At 37.6% G+C, this 17,311-nt stretch overlaps 1 protein-coding gene across 1 annotated transcript in view; it reads left to right on the top strand.

The window, feature by feature from the left end:
- CCT7 (chaperonin containing TCP1 subunit 7) overlaps nucleotides 1-17,311 on the top strand; it is a 298,828-nt gene that overhangs the window by 241,909 nt on the left and 39,608 nt on the right. Inside the window, exon 10 of the mRNA XM_090377862.1 lies at nucleotides 313-464. Within this exon, the coding sequence (XP_090233988.1) occupies nucleotides 313-464 (152 nt within the window). The remainder of the gene's footprint in view (nucleotides 1-312; nucleotides 465-17,311) is intronic.

Below are 17,311 nucleotides of genomic sequence, written 5' to 3'. Positions count from 1 at the left end.
TGTTAATTGTGTTTCATGTGTTTTCCTCATACACTGTCATATAGATGACATTAATCATATACCCTTTAACATACCTTTTGTGACAAATAAGTAGTTATTTATTTATTATATTTCTGAACAGTTAATTTTTTCAAAAATTAGTCTGTAGAATGACTTATAATGTTAAATTCCGATTGCACTGCTTAAAAGTCCTCAAAATTCACAGTCATATTTTTTTTCTAGACTGTGTACAGAAATACTGTTAATATTTCTAGTAATTGGTTTTGCAAAGATATTTTCCTTCTCTGTATTTAACTACTCATTTTTTCGTAGGTACAACATGTTTACTGGTTGTTCCAACACTAAAACAGTTACCATAATCCTTAGAGGTGGTGCTGAGCAATTCATTGAAGAAACTGAGAGGTCCTTACATGATGCAATTATGATAGTGAGGAGAGCAATGAAAAATGATGCTGTTGTGGCAGGTTGGTATATATTGTTAGATTTTTAGGTGGAATATAAATTCCAAGAATTTTTCTGTTATATTCAATATTTACATGTGGAATTTTTCCTGCCCCATGTTTTATTTAATTTTTTTAATCCATATTTTTGAATATTCATTTTTGCAAAAATTCTTTCAATAATAATGACCATTCCTTTAATGGTTAAAGAATGTTATGCACATTACAACTCCTAGTAATGAATGTACTAAATTGCATAGAAAATCTTGATTTATTCAGTGCCATACCCATCCTATATGATTTTTTTTTTTTTTTTTGTTTTTGTTTTGTTATTTGGTTTTTAGGAGCATTAGCAACTAATGCCATATTGCTCCGGGATATGCGGTGGTCATTGCCTGACCTTTCCACATCCTCCGTATTTGGTGGTGACGGGCTCGGACCCTGGTATAATCAAGAAGCGTGTGCTACGCACTGCTGCTCCTTCCCACCTGGCTACAGAGGCGCCTCTATATGATTTAATCAAAAGTAATGCATGTGAGTCATAAAAAAATGTCACATAATAAGCTGAAACAAAAACTAAAGTAATTTGTTACTTGTGGCCCCAGGTATTCTTTCTGATTTGTAAACATCATTTTTGCTGCATGTTTAACCTTTTCATCATATTGAAATTGTTACCATACAGATGCTTCGGATGCCCAAATTAAAAAATGAAAATAAACAAAAACCTAGAATAGGACCTCGTGCAAACTATAAATAGGGTGAGATATATTTGCCTCCTACCATGCTTTACTCAGGCCTAATTTTATCACTTTGAACTGCATAGTATGTAGTCTTGCCTGATCACATCACAGTAGTTTTGTTAGGATTATCCCCAAAGATTTATTGTCTGTCCTTTAATTTGCTATTAGGGTTCACCAATTCTCTGATTTATGTCACGAGTGTGTGCTGTGCAGAGTGACGTTTATGTCTAAACAACATAAGGGGGAAGTGGGTTCCCATGGTTAAAATCTTAGACTGGACAAATTAATATTAAAAAGGGGGAAAAACTTACATACTGTATTAATTATACTTAATTATTCCTATTTGAATAAGCCAAGAATAGAGTTTGAGAATTTTGCTTCTTCATTCACTCATTCCTCGACTAAACTTGCTGCTTCATTCCACGTTTGGGTTACCTTAGATCAGAATGACCATTGTATCGTATTCTCGAAAATGGTGGCTTTTGTTTTACTTGCAACACTGGCTACATTTTCTCTTTCTTCTGAACTCTTACCCTTTGTTGTCCAACTCAGTCAGATCCTCATTAATCACCTCAGCATTGCGTGATTCCAGACTCTTCTTATTACTTTCACTTCACCAGTCTCATATGTTAATTCCAAAACCTATAACTGAATTTCATTCACATCAGAAAATTCCTCAACATTGCAAATGCACTCCTTCTGCCACAAGCTTCGCCACACATCATTCATCATTATAGCTCAAGTGACTTCCTCTCACATGCTACAATGTTGTCTAAGCACTTGTTAATACTGTATACCCCTCAGAACTCCTGAAATGATGCCGGGTCTACCAGTAATAATAGACTTTGAGTGTTGTTGTCAACCCTTGGTATATTGATTGCAACAAAGTCATTTGTTGGCATGAAAATGACTTGTATGTCTTCATGAGCTCGATCTTCCAGCATGTGAATTCATGTCCATATATGCTACCCTAGGACCACAGCCAGCCCAGCTTATCTCTTATTACATCTTTAAAAAGTCTCCTGGCAGTTACAAAAACCGTCAAAGCCTTTGCCAGTCTCATTTCAGCATCTCTTTTGTCACTTGCTTTGGAAGCCATTTAACATAATATTTTTTGTAACAATCTGCTGCAAGCAACTCCATTACACTTTCTAAACACTAAGTTCTATCATTTAACATGTAGGTTAGTGCAAAAGCATCATTTTAACGTAGCCATCTACCGAAGTAGTTAAATTAATTAATTAAATTGGCATTGTTTTGGTTATATCTCATTGTGAATGCCTTCACAACGAGTTGCCATGGTATTGTACTACCTCAAATAAATAACGCTTCACGAGTGGAGAAGACTGCTGTTATTTATTCTCAGCAGATACCACCACCCAGACGGTGGTGGTATCTGCTGAGTATGGTGGTATCTGCACCGTTTCAAAGTTTGTTGGCTTCTCTTCGGTGGGTGGGCTGGTACCCTGGTGTTGCAGTAGTGACAACCCAGTTATGATGTATAACTTCACAATATGAGAGATGCCTGATGGTGTGCAGTGATATAGACTATAAATTATTTAAGGGCAAAGGCCTCATGCTACGAGGTAGAATGACTAACATGTACGTTAGTGCAAAAGCATAATTTTAATGTAATGAGATATAACCAAAATGATGCCAATTTAATTAATTAATTTAACTACTTTGGTAGGTGGCTACGTTAAAATGATGCTTTTCCACCTGCCCACCCACCAAAGAGAAGAAGCCAACGAGCTTTCAAACGGTACCATCTGGTTGATGGTATCCGCTGAGAATAAATAACAGTAGTCTTTTCCGCTGGTGAAGTGTTATTTATTTGAGGTAGTACAATGCCATGGCAACTTGTTGTGAAGGCCTTCACAATATGAGATATAACCAAAACGATGCCAATTTAATTAATTAATTAAACTACTTTGGTAGATGGCTACGTTAAAATGATGCTTTTGCACTAACCTACATGTTAGTCATTCTACTCCCTCGTAGCATGAGGCCTTTGTCCTTAAATAATTTATAGTTCTATCATTTATTAATATGGTTTTATATAGAGCTGCCATTCTGAGTGAGTTCATCCAGAAGCTGTGAATTCTGTCATGGCCTAGCTGTTACTTAGTATCAGGTTGGCTATCTTCAAATAGTTCCACCATCTTCTGATATCACCGATGCTCCCCCCCCCCTCCTTTCCCTTACAGCAGGTGATTCAAGTTTTCTCCCCATCTGTTCCATTCTTAACATCTGTTTAGAATGGAACAGAATGGAGCAACAACATGTGAGAACACCCCCCCTCTCTCTCTCTGTCTCTCTCTCTCTCTCTCTCTCTCTCTCTCTCTCTCTCTCTCTCTCTCTCTCTCTCTGTGTGCGTGCGTGCGCGCAGTAGTGTCGGGTGATGCAAGAGTATAAGCTTATGCATCAGCACAAAAAAAAAAAAAAAAAAATTCACACAGCCATTCCCTCTAAATGTTTGTCCAGTTCATTCTTAAATTTATTTAACCTATCAACTTCCGCAATGACAGATGGAAGTTTGTTCCAGCAATTAACCACCCCACTGGCTAAAAGAAAATTTTCGCACATCTCTTCTACATCTGTCTTTCCTTGATTTGAATTTATAACCCCTTAGGTTCATAATCTGAACAAGTGGGAGAATCCCATCAGAATTCAGCATGCTCAACCCATTCAAGGCCTTATACACCTCAATCAGATCACCGTGCAGGCACCTAGTCTTCAACCATTGCAATTTACAGAAATTAAGTTTGGTAAGAGGATTCATTCATTCCCCTCACCAATCTTGTTGCCCTTCTCTGTACATGCTCGAGCAAATCTACATTCTTCCTAAAATGAGGCCTCCAGACCTGTACACAGTACTCAAGGCGTGGCCTGACCATTGCCTTATACAGAGGGACAATCACCTCCTTTTTCCTGGTAGCAAAATTCCTATATATCATTGACAAAACCCCATGACCTGCCCTGGCAACCTGCCTGCATTGCTCAAAAAACTTCATATTTGACTGCACAGTTACTCCCAGGTCTTTTTCATTTTCTGCCACCTTAAGTGTAGTACCACACAGTTGGTACATTTCTCTGGGGTTACTTCTACCCACATGCAGTACTTTGCATTTGTCAAGTTTAAACTTCAGTTACCACTTCTCAGCCCATCTGCCCAAATTTTCTAGATCCTGTTGCAGTAGCATACTGCCATTACTGTCATTAACAACCCTACCAACCTTTGTATCATCTGCAAACTTCGACACTAAGCCTGATATACCTTCATCAGTATCATTGATAAATATACAAAACAACAGTGGGCCCAACACCGAACCCTGTGGGACTCCACTAATAACATTAGTACATGAAGAGCAGCACCCATTGATTACCACCCTCTGTCTTCTCCCACTCAACCATCCTTTGTAGCAATTTACCCTTAATACCATTCTGCTCCAATTTGTACAGTTGTCTTCCATGTGCAACAATGTCAAAAACTTTCCAGAAATCCAAGTATATGATATCAAAATTATTTTTTTTTGCATCCATTTCCTTTGTAACCACATTATAATAACCAATAAAATTTGTCAGACAAGACTTTCCCTTAACAAACCCATGCTGTGTCTGAATTATTGCTGCAGTCTTGTCTAGATGATCCTGCAATGCATCTTTAACCAGTGACTCCATTATTTTACCCGGAATAGAAGTTAAACTAACTGGACTGTAATTACTCGTATCATCTTTTGATCCCCTTTTCTGAATTTGGGATACATTTGCACATCTCCAGTCCGAGGATGCTCTCATAATTATGGCTAGAGGTTTGCTTACTTCCTTTAATATAACTGAATAGATCCCATCCACCCCAGGTGCCTTTCTTATGTTTAACTTCAAGAATTTCTCCTCCACTTTGCTCTCAGTTATTACAAAATCATTAAGCACCCTGCTACAATGTGATAACCTTCTGGCATTTTCAAACCTTAATAACTCCTCATCTGTGAATGTAGATACAAAATACTCATTCAGTCTGTTTGCTACCTGAGCAGGATCATCAACAGTCGAACCATCGATATCAAGGGGTACCAATCAGATTCACCCCTTCCTTTTACAGTTTATATAAGTAAAGAAATCCTTGCTGTTCCTCTTAGCATCCTTTGCCAAAGATTTCTCATAATCTGCCTTCGTCTGCCTAACATCTCTTGTGACTTGATTAAAGACTAGCTTATATCTGCCATAGGCTTCTGTGTCGCCTGATAATTTATATGCATCCCATGCATTTTACTTCTCTGTCATGAGTCTCATTAGTTCATTTGATAACCATTTAGGCCTATACCTTGAACAGTATTTCTTAATAGGTATGAAACTTTTAGTAGCTTCCACGATTAATTCCTTGAATGCTTCCCACTTAGAATTTGCTGTTGGTAACATCATCAGTTGATTCCACTGTACAGAATTTAAAAACTGTCTGAGACCACTGTACTCACCTTTACAGAAGAAAAAACCCTTTCCTTTACTCCTGATGGTAATTATATCTTTAAGTAAATCCCACATCAGTACTCTGTGATCACTGCCACCTAGTGGTTTGTTTATCTGCAAATTCTTAATACATGAATGATCACTGCTGATTACCAGATGAAGAGTATTACCTTCTCTGGCTGTCTCTCGAACATGCTGCTGCAGAAAACAATCATCCAATAAATCCACAAAAGTCTTACTAGTGTGCCCAGTGACCAACTCACAAGTTCCAGTCAATATCTGGGAAGTTAAAATCCCCCATTATATGACATTCTGATTTACTAGCCCACTCAATTTCTCTGTACAATTGTTCATTGTACCCGGAACAGATGTTAAACTAACTGGTCTGTATTTACTTGTGTCACCCTTCGATCCCCCTTTGTGTAATTGGGGAAACATCATTTGCACTTGTCCAGTCTGTGGGGACCTCCCCTGTGTTCAAGGATGCTCTCATAATTATGGCTAAGGGTTTGCTTACTTCCTTTGCCGCCTCCTTTAATATAACTGGATAGATCCCATCCACCCTAGATGCCTTTCTTATGCTTAACTTCAAAAATTTCTCCTCCACTTTGCTCTCAGTTATTACAAAATCATTAAGCACTCTGCTACAATTTGATAACCTTCTGGCATTTTCAAACTTTAATAACTCCTCGTGTGAATGTAGATGCAAAATACTCATTCAATTTGTTTGCTATCTGAGCAGGATCATCAACAGTCGTACCATCGATATCAAGAGGACCAATCAGATTCAACCCCTTTTCTTTTAGAGTTTATATAAGTAAAGAAATCCTTGCTGTTTTTCTTAGCATCCTTTGCCAAAGATTTCTCGTAATCTGCCTTTTCCTGCCTAACCTCCCTGTAAGTCTGTAATCAAGTGTTGTGACTTGATTACAGACTAGCTTATATCTGCCATAGGCTTCTGTGTCGCTTGATAATTTATATACATCCCATGCATTTTTCTTCTCTGTCATAAGTCTCATTAGTTCATTTGATAACCATTTAGGCCTAAACCTTGAACAATATTTCTTAATAGGTATGAAACATTTAGTAGCTTCCACGATTAATTCCACTTAGAATTTCCTGTTGGTAACATCATCAGTTGACCCATTGTACAGAATTTAAAAACTGTGAGACCACTGTAGTCGCCTTTACTGAAGCAAAAACCCTTTCCTTTACTCCTGATGGTAATTATATCTTCGAGTAAATCCCACAGCAGTACTCAGTGATCACTGCCACCTAGTGGTTTCTTTATCTGCAAATTCTTAATACACAAATGATCACTGCTGATAACCAAATCAAGAGTATTACCCTCTCTGGTTGCCTCTCAAACATGCTGCTACAGAAAAGAATCATCTAATAAATACACAAAAGTCTTACTAGTGTGCGAGTGACCAATCCTTAAGTTTCAGTCAATATCTGGGAAGTTAAAATCCCCCATTTTAAGACATTCTGATTGACTAGCCCACTCTGTTCTCTGTACAATTATTCATTGTACTCTTTCGAGTCATTAGGCCTATAACACACTCCTACTCTTATTTTTGCTTTCGCAGTGCTTATGTCACACCAAACTGACTCAACAGTGCACTGTTCATCTATATCGACTGGATTCACTTCTTTTAATTTTATGTTTTTCTTAATTAACAGCATAACACCTCCTCCCTTCCTATCTTGTCTATCCTTTCTGTATACATTGTACTCCCCAAATTCAATTGTGCATTCCTATTATCCGTGTGACACAATGTCTCTGATATCCCAACATTATCCGCCTTTGATGTCTTGACCAACACTTCAAATTCATCAAATTTATTTACTATTCTTCTAGCATTGATATACATGCAAGTACACATGCACCTTTTGAAAATACTAATGTGACTGCATTGTTATTTTCCTCAGTTTAATGATACATTTTTAAATCAAGAGAGCATGTTTTCTTGGCGCCTCCGTAGCCAGGTGGGAAGGAGCAGCAGTGCGTAGCACACGCTTCTTGATTAGACCGGGGTTCGAGCCCGTCACCACCAAATACGGAGGATGAGGAAAGGTCAGGGAATGACCACCGCATTTCCCGGAGCAATATGGCCTTAGTTGCTAATGCTCCTAAAAACCAAATAACAAACAAACAAGCATGTTTTCTTTAGCTTAGAAGCGGACGATAAATTCTCTAATGCAGTAATTAAATTTAGTAGAAATACCAGTATAAAAAAATTATTGCAAATATCATGTTTATATCAGCAGAGAAAATTGTCACAATTTTGCTGTTGCAAATATATTACCAAATTATGCATGTGGAAGAAATTAATACTTTAACATGCTTAATATGACAAGTAAAAGAATCAGAATTCCTATATTTACTGCTTGATATATAACACACTTTATTTAAACATCAAAACCCATGGAATGCATTCTTTAATTTCACTTCCACAGTGATCTTACAGTTGCCTTATGTCGGGTAAAGTAATAGCCTTCCTATCTCTACAAGCAACAAATCATCCACAGGATACCATGGGCCTGCACTACCTCCTATCTACACTGCTTCACGAACTTCATTATCTGCACATACAGTTTTTGATTCAACTCCAAGTGTATAAATTATTTTGGGGTTGCTATTCCCAAATGTATGACCTTTCATTTTTCTGCATTAAAACATAGCTGCTACTTTTCCTGGCCATCCTCGAAGCCTATCCTAGTGATCTTGAAGGAGCAATGATGAGTAATCACTCTCGCAATCTTTACATCCACAAGTTTGACATACCTTTTATCCTTTCATTAATGCTTGCTTTACTGTAGGTACCTTTCCAACCACCTGGAAAACATTTGCCTTCTATCTCTTACCCTAGGGCATAGAGAAAAATCTGACATTCCCTAGATCCTATAGACTTTATTACCAGTGCTGGGCAAGCTATTTGGAATGCCTGATTCGTTATAGAGCAGCCACATTCTGTGGAAGCCAGTGACATCTGACCATCAATTTCAGGTTTGAACCAGGACACTGTATTAATGTAATATGCCATTAATGAAGTTGTCACCACATACTTTGAAGGCACTGTTGACACCTCCTGTCATCAAAGGGAAACCATTCTTGGGCCAGTTACCTTTCTGACCATGCAGTCACTGTTCACGCTAGGCCTCAAACAGCCACTAAGCTGGTCGCCATAGGCTGCTCAAGGGGTATCATAATTCTGCATAGTTCTGAATTAGTGACTTGTAAGGAACTCAACATCAAGGATATGGCAGTCCTTAATAGTCCTAGTTATCCCTATTGGGGTGAATTTGTAAGGTGGGCTGGAATAATGCATAAACAATTCTCTTGAACAACTATTCCATGAGCAAAACAAAAATAGTAATGATAAAAGGAAGCCTCGGCACTAGAACTCTCACCATGAAACTAAACAGGCAATCCACTGGCCACATCCTGGACAAAGTATATCGGAGTTGCCCTGGGATAATCATTCCTCCCACAGATCCAGTATACCAAAAAACAAAATTAAGAATTATGCTGGACTGCTTTGGCACATCACTAGCACCATCTGGGGCCTCATAGTCAGGGCACTAGCTCTTATCTATACCACTGTATGCCTCTCAGTTATTCACAGGGCTAGACTGTGGTTTGATGCATTGACAGGTACATCAATAAATGCAACCTGGATCCTTTCTGAGACAAATCCTACTGTTAATTAATAATTGATCCTACTGTTCCAAGGCCATAAGGTACAAATCTGGCAAGTCAGGTTGTGTGACTCCCAGAAAGAAGCTGACAACCCTTTCCAGTCTTCCAGCTCACCTGATATACCTTCATCCAGTGATATTGATGAAGGTATATCAGGCTTAATGTCCAAGTATGCAGATGATACAAAGGTTGGCAGGGTTGTTAATGACAGTAATGGTAGCAATGTGTTACTGCAACAGGATCTAGAAAGGTTGGGCAGATAGGATGAGAAGTGACAACTGAAGTTTAACATTGACAAATGCAAAGTACAGCATATGGGTAGAAGAAACCCCAGAGGAACATACCAACTGTGTGGTACTACACTTAAGGTGGTAGAAAATGAAAAAGACCTGGGAATAATCATGCAGTCAGATATGAAGTTTTTCTGAGCAGTGTGGACAGGCTACCAGAGCAGGTCATTCTTACCAAGAAAGGCTTAAGTTCTGCAGTGGCTGGAGACTAAGCACCTGCGGGGTGCCTTGAATGGGTTGATGGGATTCTTCCTCTTACTCGGTTACAGACCTGGAGGGGGTGTATAAATTCAAATTGAGGAAAGACAGTTGTAGAATAGATGTGCGGAAATTTGCCTTTAACCAGCAGGTAGGCGATTGCTTTGGAAAAACTTTCATCTGTCGTGGAAGCTGATAGTTTAGATAAATTCAAGAGGGAGTGGATCTGTGAAATTAGGGTTTTTTTTTTTCTGATGCTGCATAAGCTCAAGTGCTTCTTTTCTTGCATCATATGCCTCTACTACTACTACCTCACTAAAGTGAATTGGACTGGAAACATGCCCTTTATATCAAAAACCCAGAACTTTCCTGTACAAAGAGATCAAATCTCCCGTATAACCAGGAAAAACTCTTCCTTGCAGATCCAGAAGCATATACAGTGAAACTTCTCCTAATGGACACCTCTCTTTAACTGACATCTCTCTACAACGGACATTTTCAAATTCCCCAACTCTCCTCTGTTGGTTTTAACGTGTTTTCAGCTTCTGTCTAGCGGACATTCTCTGTAACGAACGCGGACAGGCAATCTGCACTGTTTCGTTTAGATTAGCACTTAATTTGATCTCCCAATAACGGACAGCGGGCGAGCTCACGGCCCTTTTTCTAGGAATGTTTCTTCCACGTATTGCCTCAATCGTGTGTTTATTTTCTATTTCCGATTCTCTGAATTTTATCAAGATTTACGTCGCGGTTCTAAACCCTTTTTCAAGAATTTTAAGGCAAGTGTAAAACTTCTGATGAATTCGGTGTGTGCAGGGGGGGAATTTTGTCGGCCTTCTGTCTTTTGAGTTTCAGTTTTGTTCAGTGTCCTGTGAAGTGCACAATGTCTTCTCGTAAACATTTAACTTTAAAAGATAAAGTCGAACTCATTAATGCGTATGATCGGCAAAAAAATAGTGTTCGCAATCTTGCTGCAAAATTCAAAATCGGGAAGCGGCAGATAAGTGACATCCTAAAGAAAAAAATTGAACTGCTCAAACAATTTTGGCAACACGTAAATGATCAGGTTCAAAAATCATTCCCGAAAACTGTTGGACTTCAAATTGACAATGTTACGTATGAGTGGTTTTGTCACACACGTGCTAAAAAAATTCCCATTAATGGGCCTATTATTAGGGAAAAGGCTTTGGGGATTGCGAAATCTATGGGAGTAAATGAGTTCAAAGCTTCTGTGGGATGGCTAGACAAGTTCAAAACTCGGCATAAAATTTCTTGGAAAACCGTAAGTGGTGAAGGTGGATCTGTTGATACTGGGGTTGTAACAGAGTGGACCGTCAAATTGGTAGATTTATGTCGTGATTTTGAAGCTAAGGACATTTACAACTGTGACGAAACAGGGTTGTTTTTTAAAGCTCTTCCTGAAAAACAATGAGTCTAAAAAATGAAAAGTGCCAGGGCGGAAAAATTTCTAAGGAACGCTTGACTGTACTATTGTGTACAAATATGCTGGGAGACTTTGAACAACCTCTTGTTATAGGAAAACCACAAAATCCTCGTTGTTTCAAGGGCATAAAGTTGAATCTTTTGAATGTTGACTGGAAGTCTAATAAAGAAGCGTGGATGACACGAGATATCATGAGTGAATGGATAAGTCACTTTAACCAAAACATGATTCGTTAAAACAGAAAAATTATTCTTTTCATGGATAATGCTGCATCTCACCTGCACATTGAATTGTCCAACATTCAAATCGTTTTTCTGCCACCAAACACATCTACAGTGTCAGCCCTTGGATCAAGGGATAAAAAAAAATTTTAAACTTCACTACAGAAAACGTGTTTTAAGACATCTCATTGCAAACATGAATGATGTAACATGTGCAAGTGACCTTGTAAAGAAACTCAGCATCCTAGATGCGATTCAATGGATTTCCTCTTCAGTAAATGCAATTAGAAAACAAACTGTCGTGAACTCTTTTGTAAACTCTGGCTTCTCAAACGCAAAAATTGAAGTTATGAACAGCAATGTGGAGCACCAAAAAGAACAAGAACTTCAACATCTATTGATAATGTACGATACTTCCGCTACAAGTGACCATGGCTACAAAGATATAGACTCAAACCTCACTACAGAAGATGGTGCTCTAGATATCAACAACATTATCATCGATATTTTTCAAGAAGTTCCTCATGAGGATGAAGGAATGGAAGGAGGTCATTCTGCCAAAGAACATATTAACGACGAACCACTGATGAAAATAGAAGAATCACTCATACAAATCAATCGTTTAAAAATGTTTTTCGCCGCTGAAGAAGATACTGAAGGACTTTCGATGGTTTCTTCACTCCAAACAAATGTTGAAAACAAAATTATCAGCCGGAAGAAGGTGCAGAAGAAAATAAGTGATTACTGTATGTATTTTTCTTAAGATAAAGTCATAATATGCATAGCACAATTGTATGTATATTATTTACAAAAATATTGTGCAAAATCTGTATATAATTTAATTTAATTTTACATTAAACGTTTAACGATTTTTCTTTATCTCTTGTGTACGTAATTGTATATTATTTACAAAAATATTGTTAAAAATCTGTATATATTTTAATTTAATTTTACATTAAACGTTTAATGATTTTTCTTTCTTTCTTTTTTTTTTTCTCCCTCAGACTTCTTGTTAGCGGACACTTCTCTCTAACGGACAAATTTTCGTTCCCCATGGCTGTCCGTTACAGGGAAGTTTCAATGTAAATACTTCTTCAAATTTGCCCTTGATGTTTTCACTCAAAGACTGCGGCCGGCTATAACCTGTGCTAACTACTTATGCTCAGCCATCCCTTGCAGTTCAGTGACAAGCAAGCCACTAACTCACTGAAGACACTAGTGTCCAAGACCAGTGTGGAATCAAGTTTATGTTAACTCAGTTTTCAAGGTAGAATTTGAGCAGGCATTGAAATTTCTTACCTCACAGTTTGGGATCATTCGACCTTTCTCATGGTAGGATAATGCTGGTTTTTTTTTTACTGCATCCCAACTTGATATTGCTTTTGTACAACCCAGCTTAACCTCTGGACCGCATGAGTAGAATATTTCTCGCACTGGGGAAGGTTTCCCCAGCATGGGATACTTCACCTGGTGGTGCCAAACACTGCTCACTCTAATCCTTAGGACAGATCACTGCTGAAGCTGGGATGTCATCCTGATATGGGATCTGCATCAGTGGTACTTCTTGCTCCAGAGAACCTCCTCAGTTGAACTCCAGACTAGATTTAACAATGTCAAAAACCCCTCAAACTTGCAAATAGGGCTAAAATTAAATTCTGCACTTCCTTCTCCCCCACTTGTCGGTTGAGCTTACACCCACAGGTGAATCCATTTCTGTTTTACTTGCTCCTTCTAACCCTCTCATGGACTTTCCCCTTATGCCTGGATAGGGTTGATGGGACACCACCCTGTCCAAATAGACATGTAACAGATAGCCAGCCTCCTCATGACTAGGAAGGAATGGGAATAAGAAAGGATCATGTATTATTGCTTCTCTCTGCTTGCTAAGAGAGAAGATAACAGGATACTATATAGTACACACAGACTTTCTATACAAAGTCTCTCTCTCTGTATCATCGCAAGAGAAATAATGCAGAGTTGTGGGAATCTCTGGCACTGCCTTAGAATATCCATTTATTGACTCTTTTATGAAAATCAGAAGCATTAGTGGTCCCAAACCAATTTGGGAGCTGCACTTCTAATGTTAGACCGAGTTGAAGAGTAGCATTTACTCATAACCTTCTGCAGCCACCCTGTGATCCATCTTAGAATGTTATCCATGATCCTGATATGTTCCAGCTTATGAAGTCCCAAACCAATTTGGGAGCTGCACTTCTAATGTTAGACCGAGCTGAAGAGTAGCATTTACTCATAACCCTGTTATCCATGATCCTGATATGTTCCAGCTTATGAAGTACCTCTCATGAGGGGCTGGGTTGTGCTTTCGTAAAATCCAATTGAACGGTGCTGAAATTATTTCCTTCATTCAGCTCATGAATAACTGAATCAATACTCATGTATTCTTATAATTCCATTTCTGTCTAAATGACCTTGTGGATGTCATGATTTTTGCTACCACTGAAGTCAGAATAATTGGTCTGTAGTTACCCACTTCACTCTTAGAACCACCTCTACGTACTGATGCATTGGCACTTCTCCAATCCAGAGGAATCTCTCCCTAGTCCAGTGATGTTATAATTCACCTTAATGGTTGAATGAATATATACTGTCTTGCCACCTCCTCCAAAATTACTGGGCATCCAGTGACAAGTCCCATGATGCCTTTATTTTTAACCTTAATAGTTTATTACACTTTTTCACTACCTCTTGAAATTACTGAGTGTACCATCAATTCCAGGAGTCTTGGCTGCTTTAATGCTAAAAGGTTCTTATAATAAACAGTTATCTGTAATTTCACCCTCTCCATGAAGATTAATGCAAATATCCAAAAAATAATTCTGCAACAAACTTTTTTCGATTTCAATTCGTGTGTGTGAGGATAATACCATCAGTGTTTAGTATACTTAAACCTCTTACAGCTTTATAGACTTCATTAAGTTTACCATGCATATGCCTAGTTCCAGAGACTGCAATTTACAGAACCGCAACTGTACGAATAACATTTTTGTCCCCAACTTCTCTTGTTGCTCTTCTCTGCACCTATGCATGCATCAGATCTGTCCTTCCAGAAATGCACTTTGCAGAACCTCACTTCATTTAGGAACATGTAATTATCCCTAGGTCTTTTTTCTTGTCAACTATCTTGAACTTGGTACCATCCGAATGATATGCTATTTTGGAATTACAGAAAACAGTAATGCTGCCATCTTGAAACATCGTTGGACTGGTTCACACAACGTCTCTGATCTTACACTGCTTAGATTTTGCATAAACAGTATCTAGCACTAATAATTAGAATCCACTATGGCACTCTATTATTAACTATTGATTGAGTTCAACAGAAATGAAATGTTTGACAGATCAGAAAATGTGGTAGGACCGAGTATCATTGAGGAAGAAGTGATCTTAACTGTTAAATATGCTACACCCAAAAAAGCAAGTGGTCCTGACAGAATTCCGACAGAACTTTTAAAGATAATAAAGGTGGAGGTGTGGGTTGGTCTGCTCAAAAAGGTTTATGACACTGGAGAAATTCCCAGAGAATGGTTGAGATCGTTGTTCATACCCATACTGAAATATGCAAATACAAATAGTTGTTCTCGATTCAGAACAGTTAGTTTGTTGAGCCATGCATTGAAGATACTTCCAAGGATTATACACAACCGAATTTATAAAAGATGTGAGGAAACACTTAGTGATTCTCAATTTGGCTTCTGACAAATACTGGGTACCAGGGAAGCCCTGTTTACAGTTTAGACTCTAATAGAACGATGTTGAGATGTGAACCAAGAGGTATTCATCTGCTTCTTGGATTATGGAAAAGCCTTTGATCAGGTAAAACATGGCAAAGTGTTCGAAATCTTAGAGAAGATTGAAATTGATAGCAAAGACATGAGAATGATGGCAAATTTGTATTGGGAACAGTCAGCAAAGGTATGCATAGAAGTAGAAGGATAGGAAGAGATAATTAAAAGCGGAATTAGTCAATGTTGTATTCTATCACCTATATTGTTCAACATTTATGCTGAAGAAATTTTTAAAGAAGCTTTAGAGGAAGTTACAGAAGGGATAACGATTAATAGCAATACAATAAATATGATCACATATGCAAATGATACTATATTGCTGGCCAGATCTGAGAGGGATTTACACAACTGAATTTATAAAAGATGTGAGGAAACACTTGGTGATTCTCAATTTGGCTTCTGACAAGGACTGGGTACCAGGGAAGCCCTGTTAGAGTTATTAATGGAATAAGTGAAAATTTTGGTCTGAAGTTAAACATCAAGAAAACAAAACTTATAGTGATCAGTAAGAAAGATGTAAAAACAGAAATTACAATCAATAATGAAGAAATTGAAAGAGTTAAAAGTTATCGCTATCTCGGATGTATGACGAGTGAGGACTGGGACCATTATATTGAACAAGCACATGCAGCCTTCCTTAAAATGAAGAATCTTCTATGCCACGGTGATCTTATGTTTCCTTTAAGAACAAGAATATTGAGATGTTTTGTCTTTTCTGTCCGTTATGGAGCTGAGGCCTGGACACTGATAAAGAAGACCCAAAATAAGTTAAATGCTTTTGAGTGTGGTGTTACAGACGAATGTTAAGAGATGTCATGGACTGATAAGGTAATGATGAGATCATGAGACAAATTAAAAAAAAGACAGAAAAAACTAACACCATTAAGGAGAGGAAACTAAAATATTTAGGACATTTGATGAGGCATAACATATATAAGATGTTGCAATTGATAATCCAGGACAAGATCAATGGAAAAAGAAGTCAAGGGAAAAGAGGGCAATCTTGGTTAGCAAACCTCAGAGAGTGGTATAATCAGAGTAATTAGAGTTTGTTTAGGGCTTCTACCTCACGTTCATCCATTGAAAAGATGACAGCCAACCTCTGCAAAGAGACAGCACACTGAAGAAGATTGATTTCACATGTGTAACATAAATTGGATTTACAAAATATTATTGATTTTATAATCAAGTTTGCAAACAATTAAATTTCTTTTCTGCTGTTCACAGTTTATTGGATACTTTGAGACTATATTTCTCTGGGAACATGAAAACTGAAGTTAAATGAACTCTAATTGTCATGTCCTGATAAAATTTACCAAACTATCCTAGATATTTTGGTTGTGTGTGATACCGTTATTCCCTAGCTCTACTCCATCCAAGATTTTCGGTAGACCTACTTTCAAGTCTAAAAGATTCACTTGTAACACTTTCTAACTGCTTTCTATATCCAATATTGACTAATAATTTAGAAATAGAGATAAGGGGATATGCTTACACATCATTCGTACAGTCAGTTCTAATTTTTTTTGTTTAAGTAGAGGTGGATATCGATATTCAATTTGAAATTATATTAAATATGGTAAATTGAAAATGTATTAAATATTTTATATAATTAATATTGATAATTATTTTGGATAATTAATATTGTTGTACAATTGTTAATATTGAATCTGAGAGTTTTTTTATTATTATTATTATTATTATTATTATTATGAAGCTTAAAAGCAATGCTAGCAATTTTATTTATATAAAAAGTGCCAATTGGGGTGGGATAAAAATCAATTCTAGGGGGAATTGAATTTGAAAAACAAATTTGGGCTCAGGTCGGGCCGGGTAAAAATAAAAAATTGATCGCATAGCTGTTGGTTATTGGGAAAAGTGCTAAGCCTCGATACTTTAATGGACTAAGAATGGACAGTTTACATGTTGAGTACTATACTAATAAGAATGCATGGATGGCTTCCAAAATTTTTAAGGAATGGTTGACAAGGTGAGATGTAGA

This window comes from Mastigoproctus giganteus, chromosome 7 (genome assembly GCF_048544385.1).
Source record: "Mastigoproctus giganteus isolate SK-2022 chromosome 7, ASM4854438v1, whole genome shotgun sequence".
In the NCBI taxonomy this organism is placed as follows: domain Eukaryota; kingdom Metazoa; phylum Arthropoda; class Arachnida; order Uropygi; family Thelyphonidae; genus Mastigoproctus; species Mastigoproctus giganteus.
This window is presented reverse-complemented; position numbering and strand designations above follow the sequence as displayed.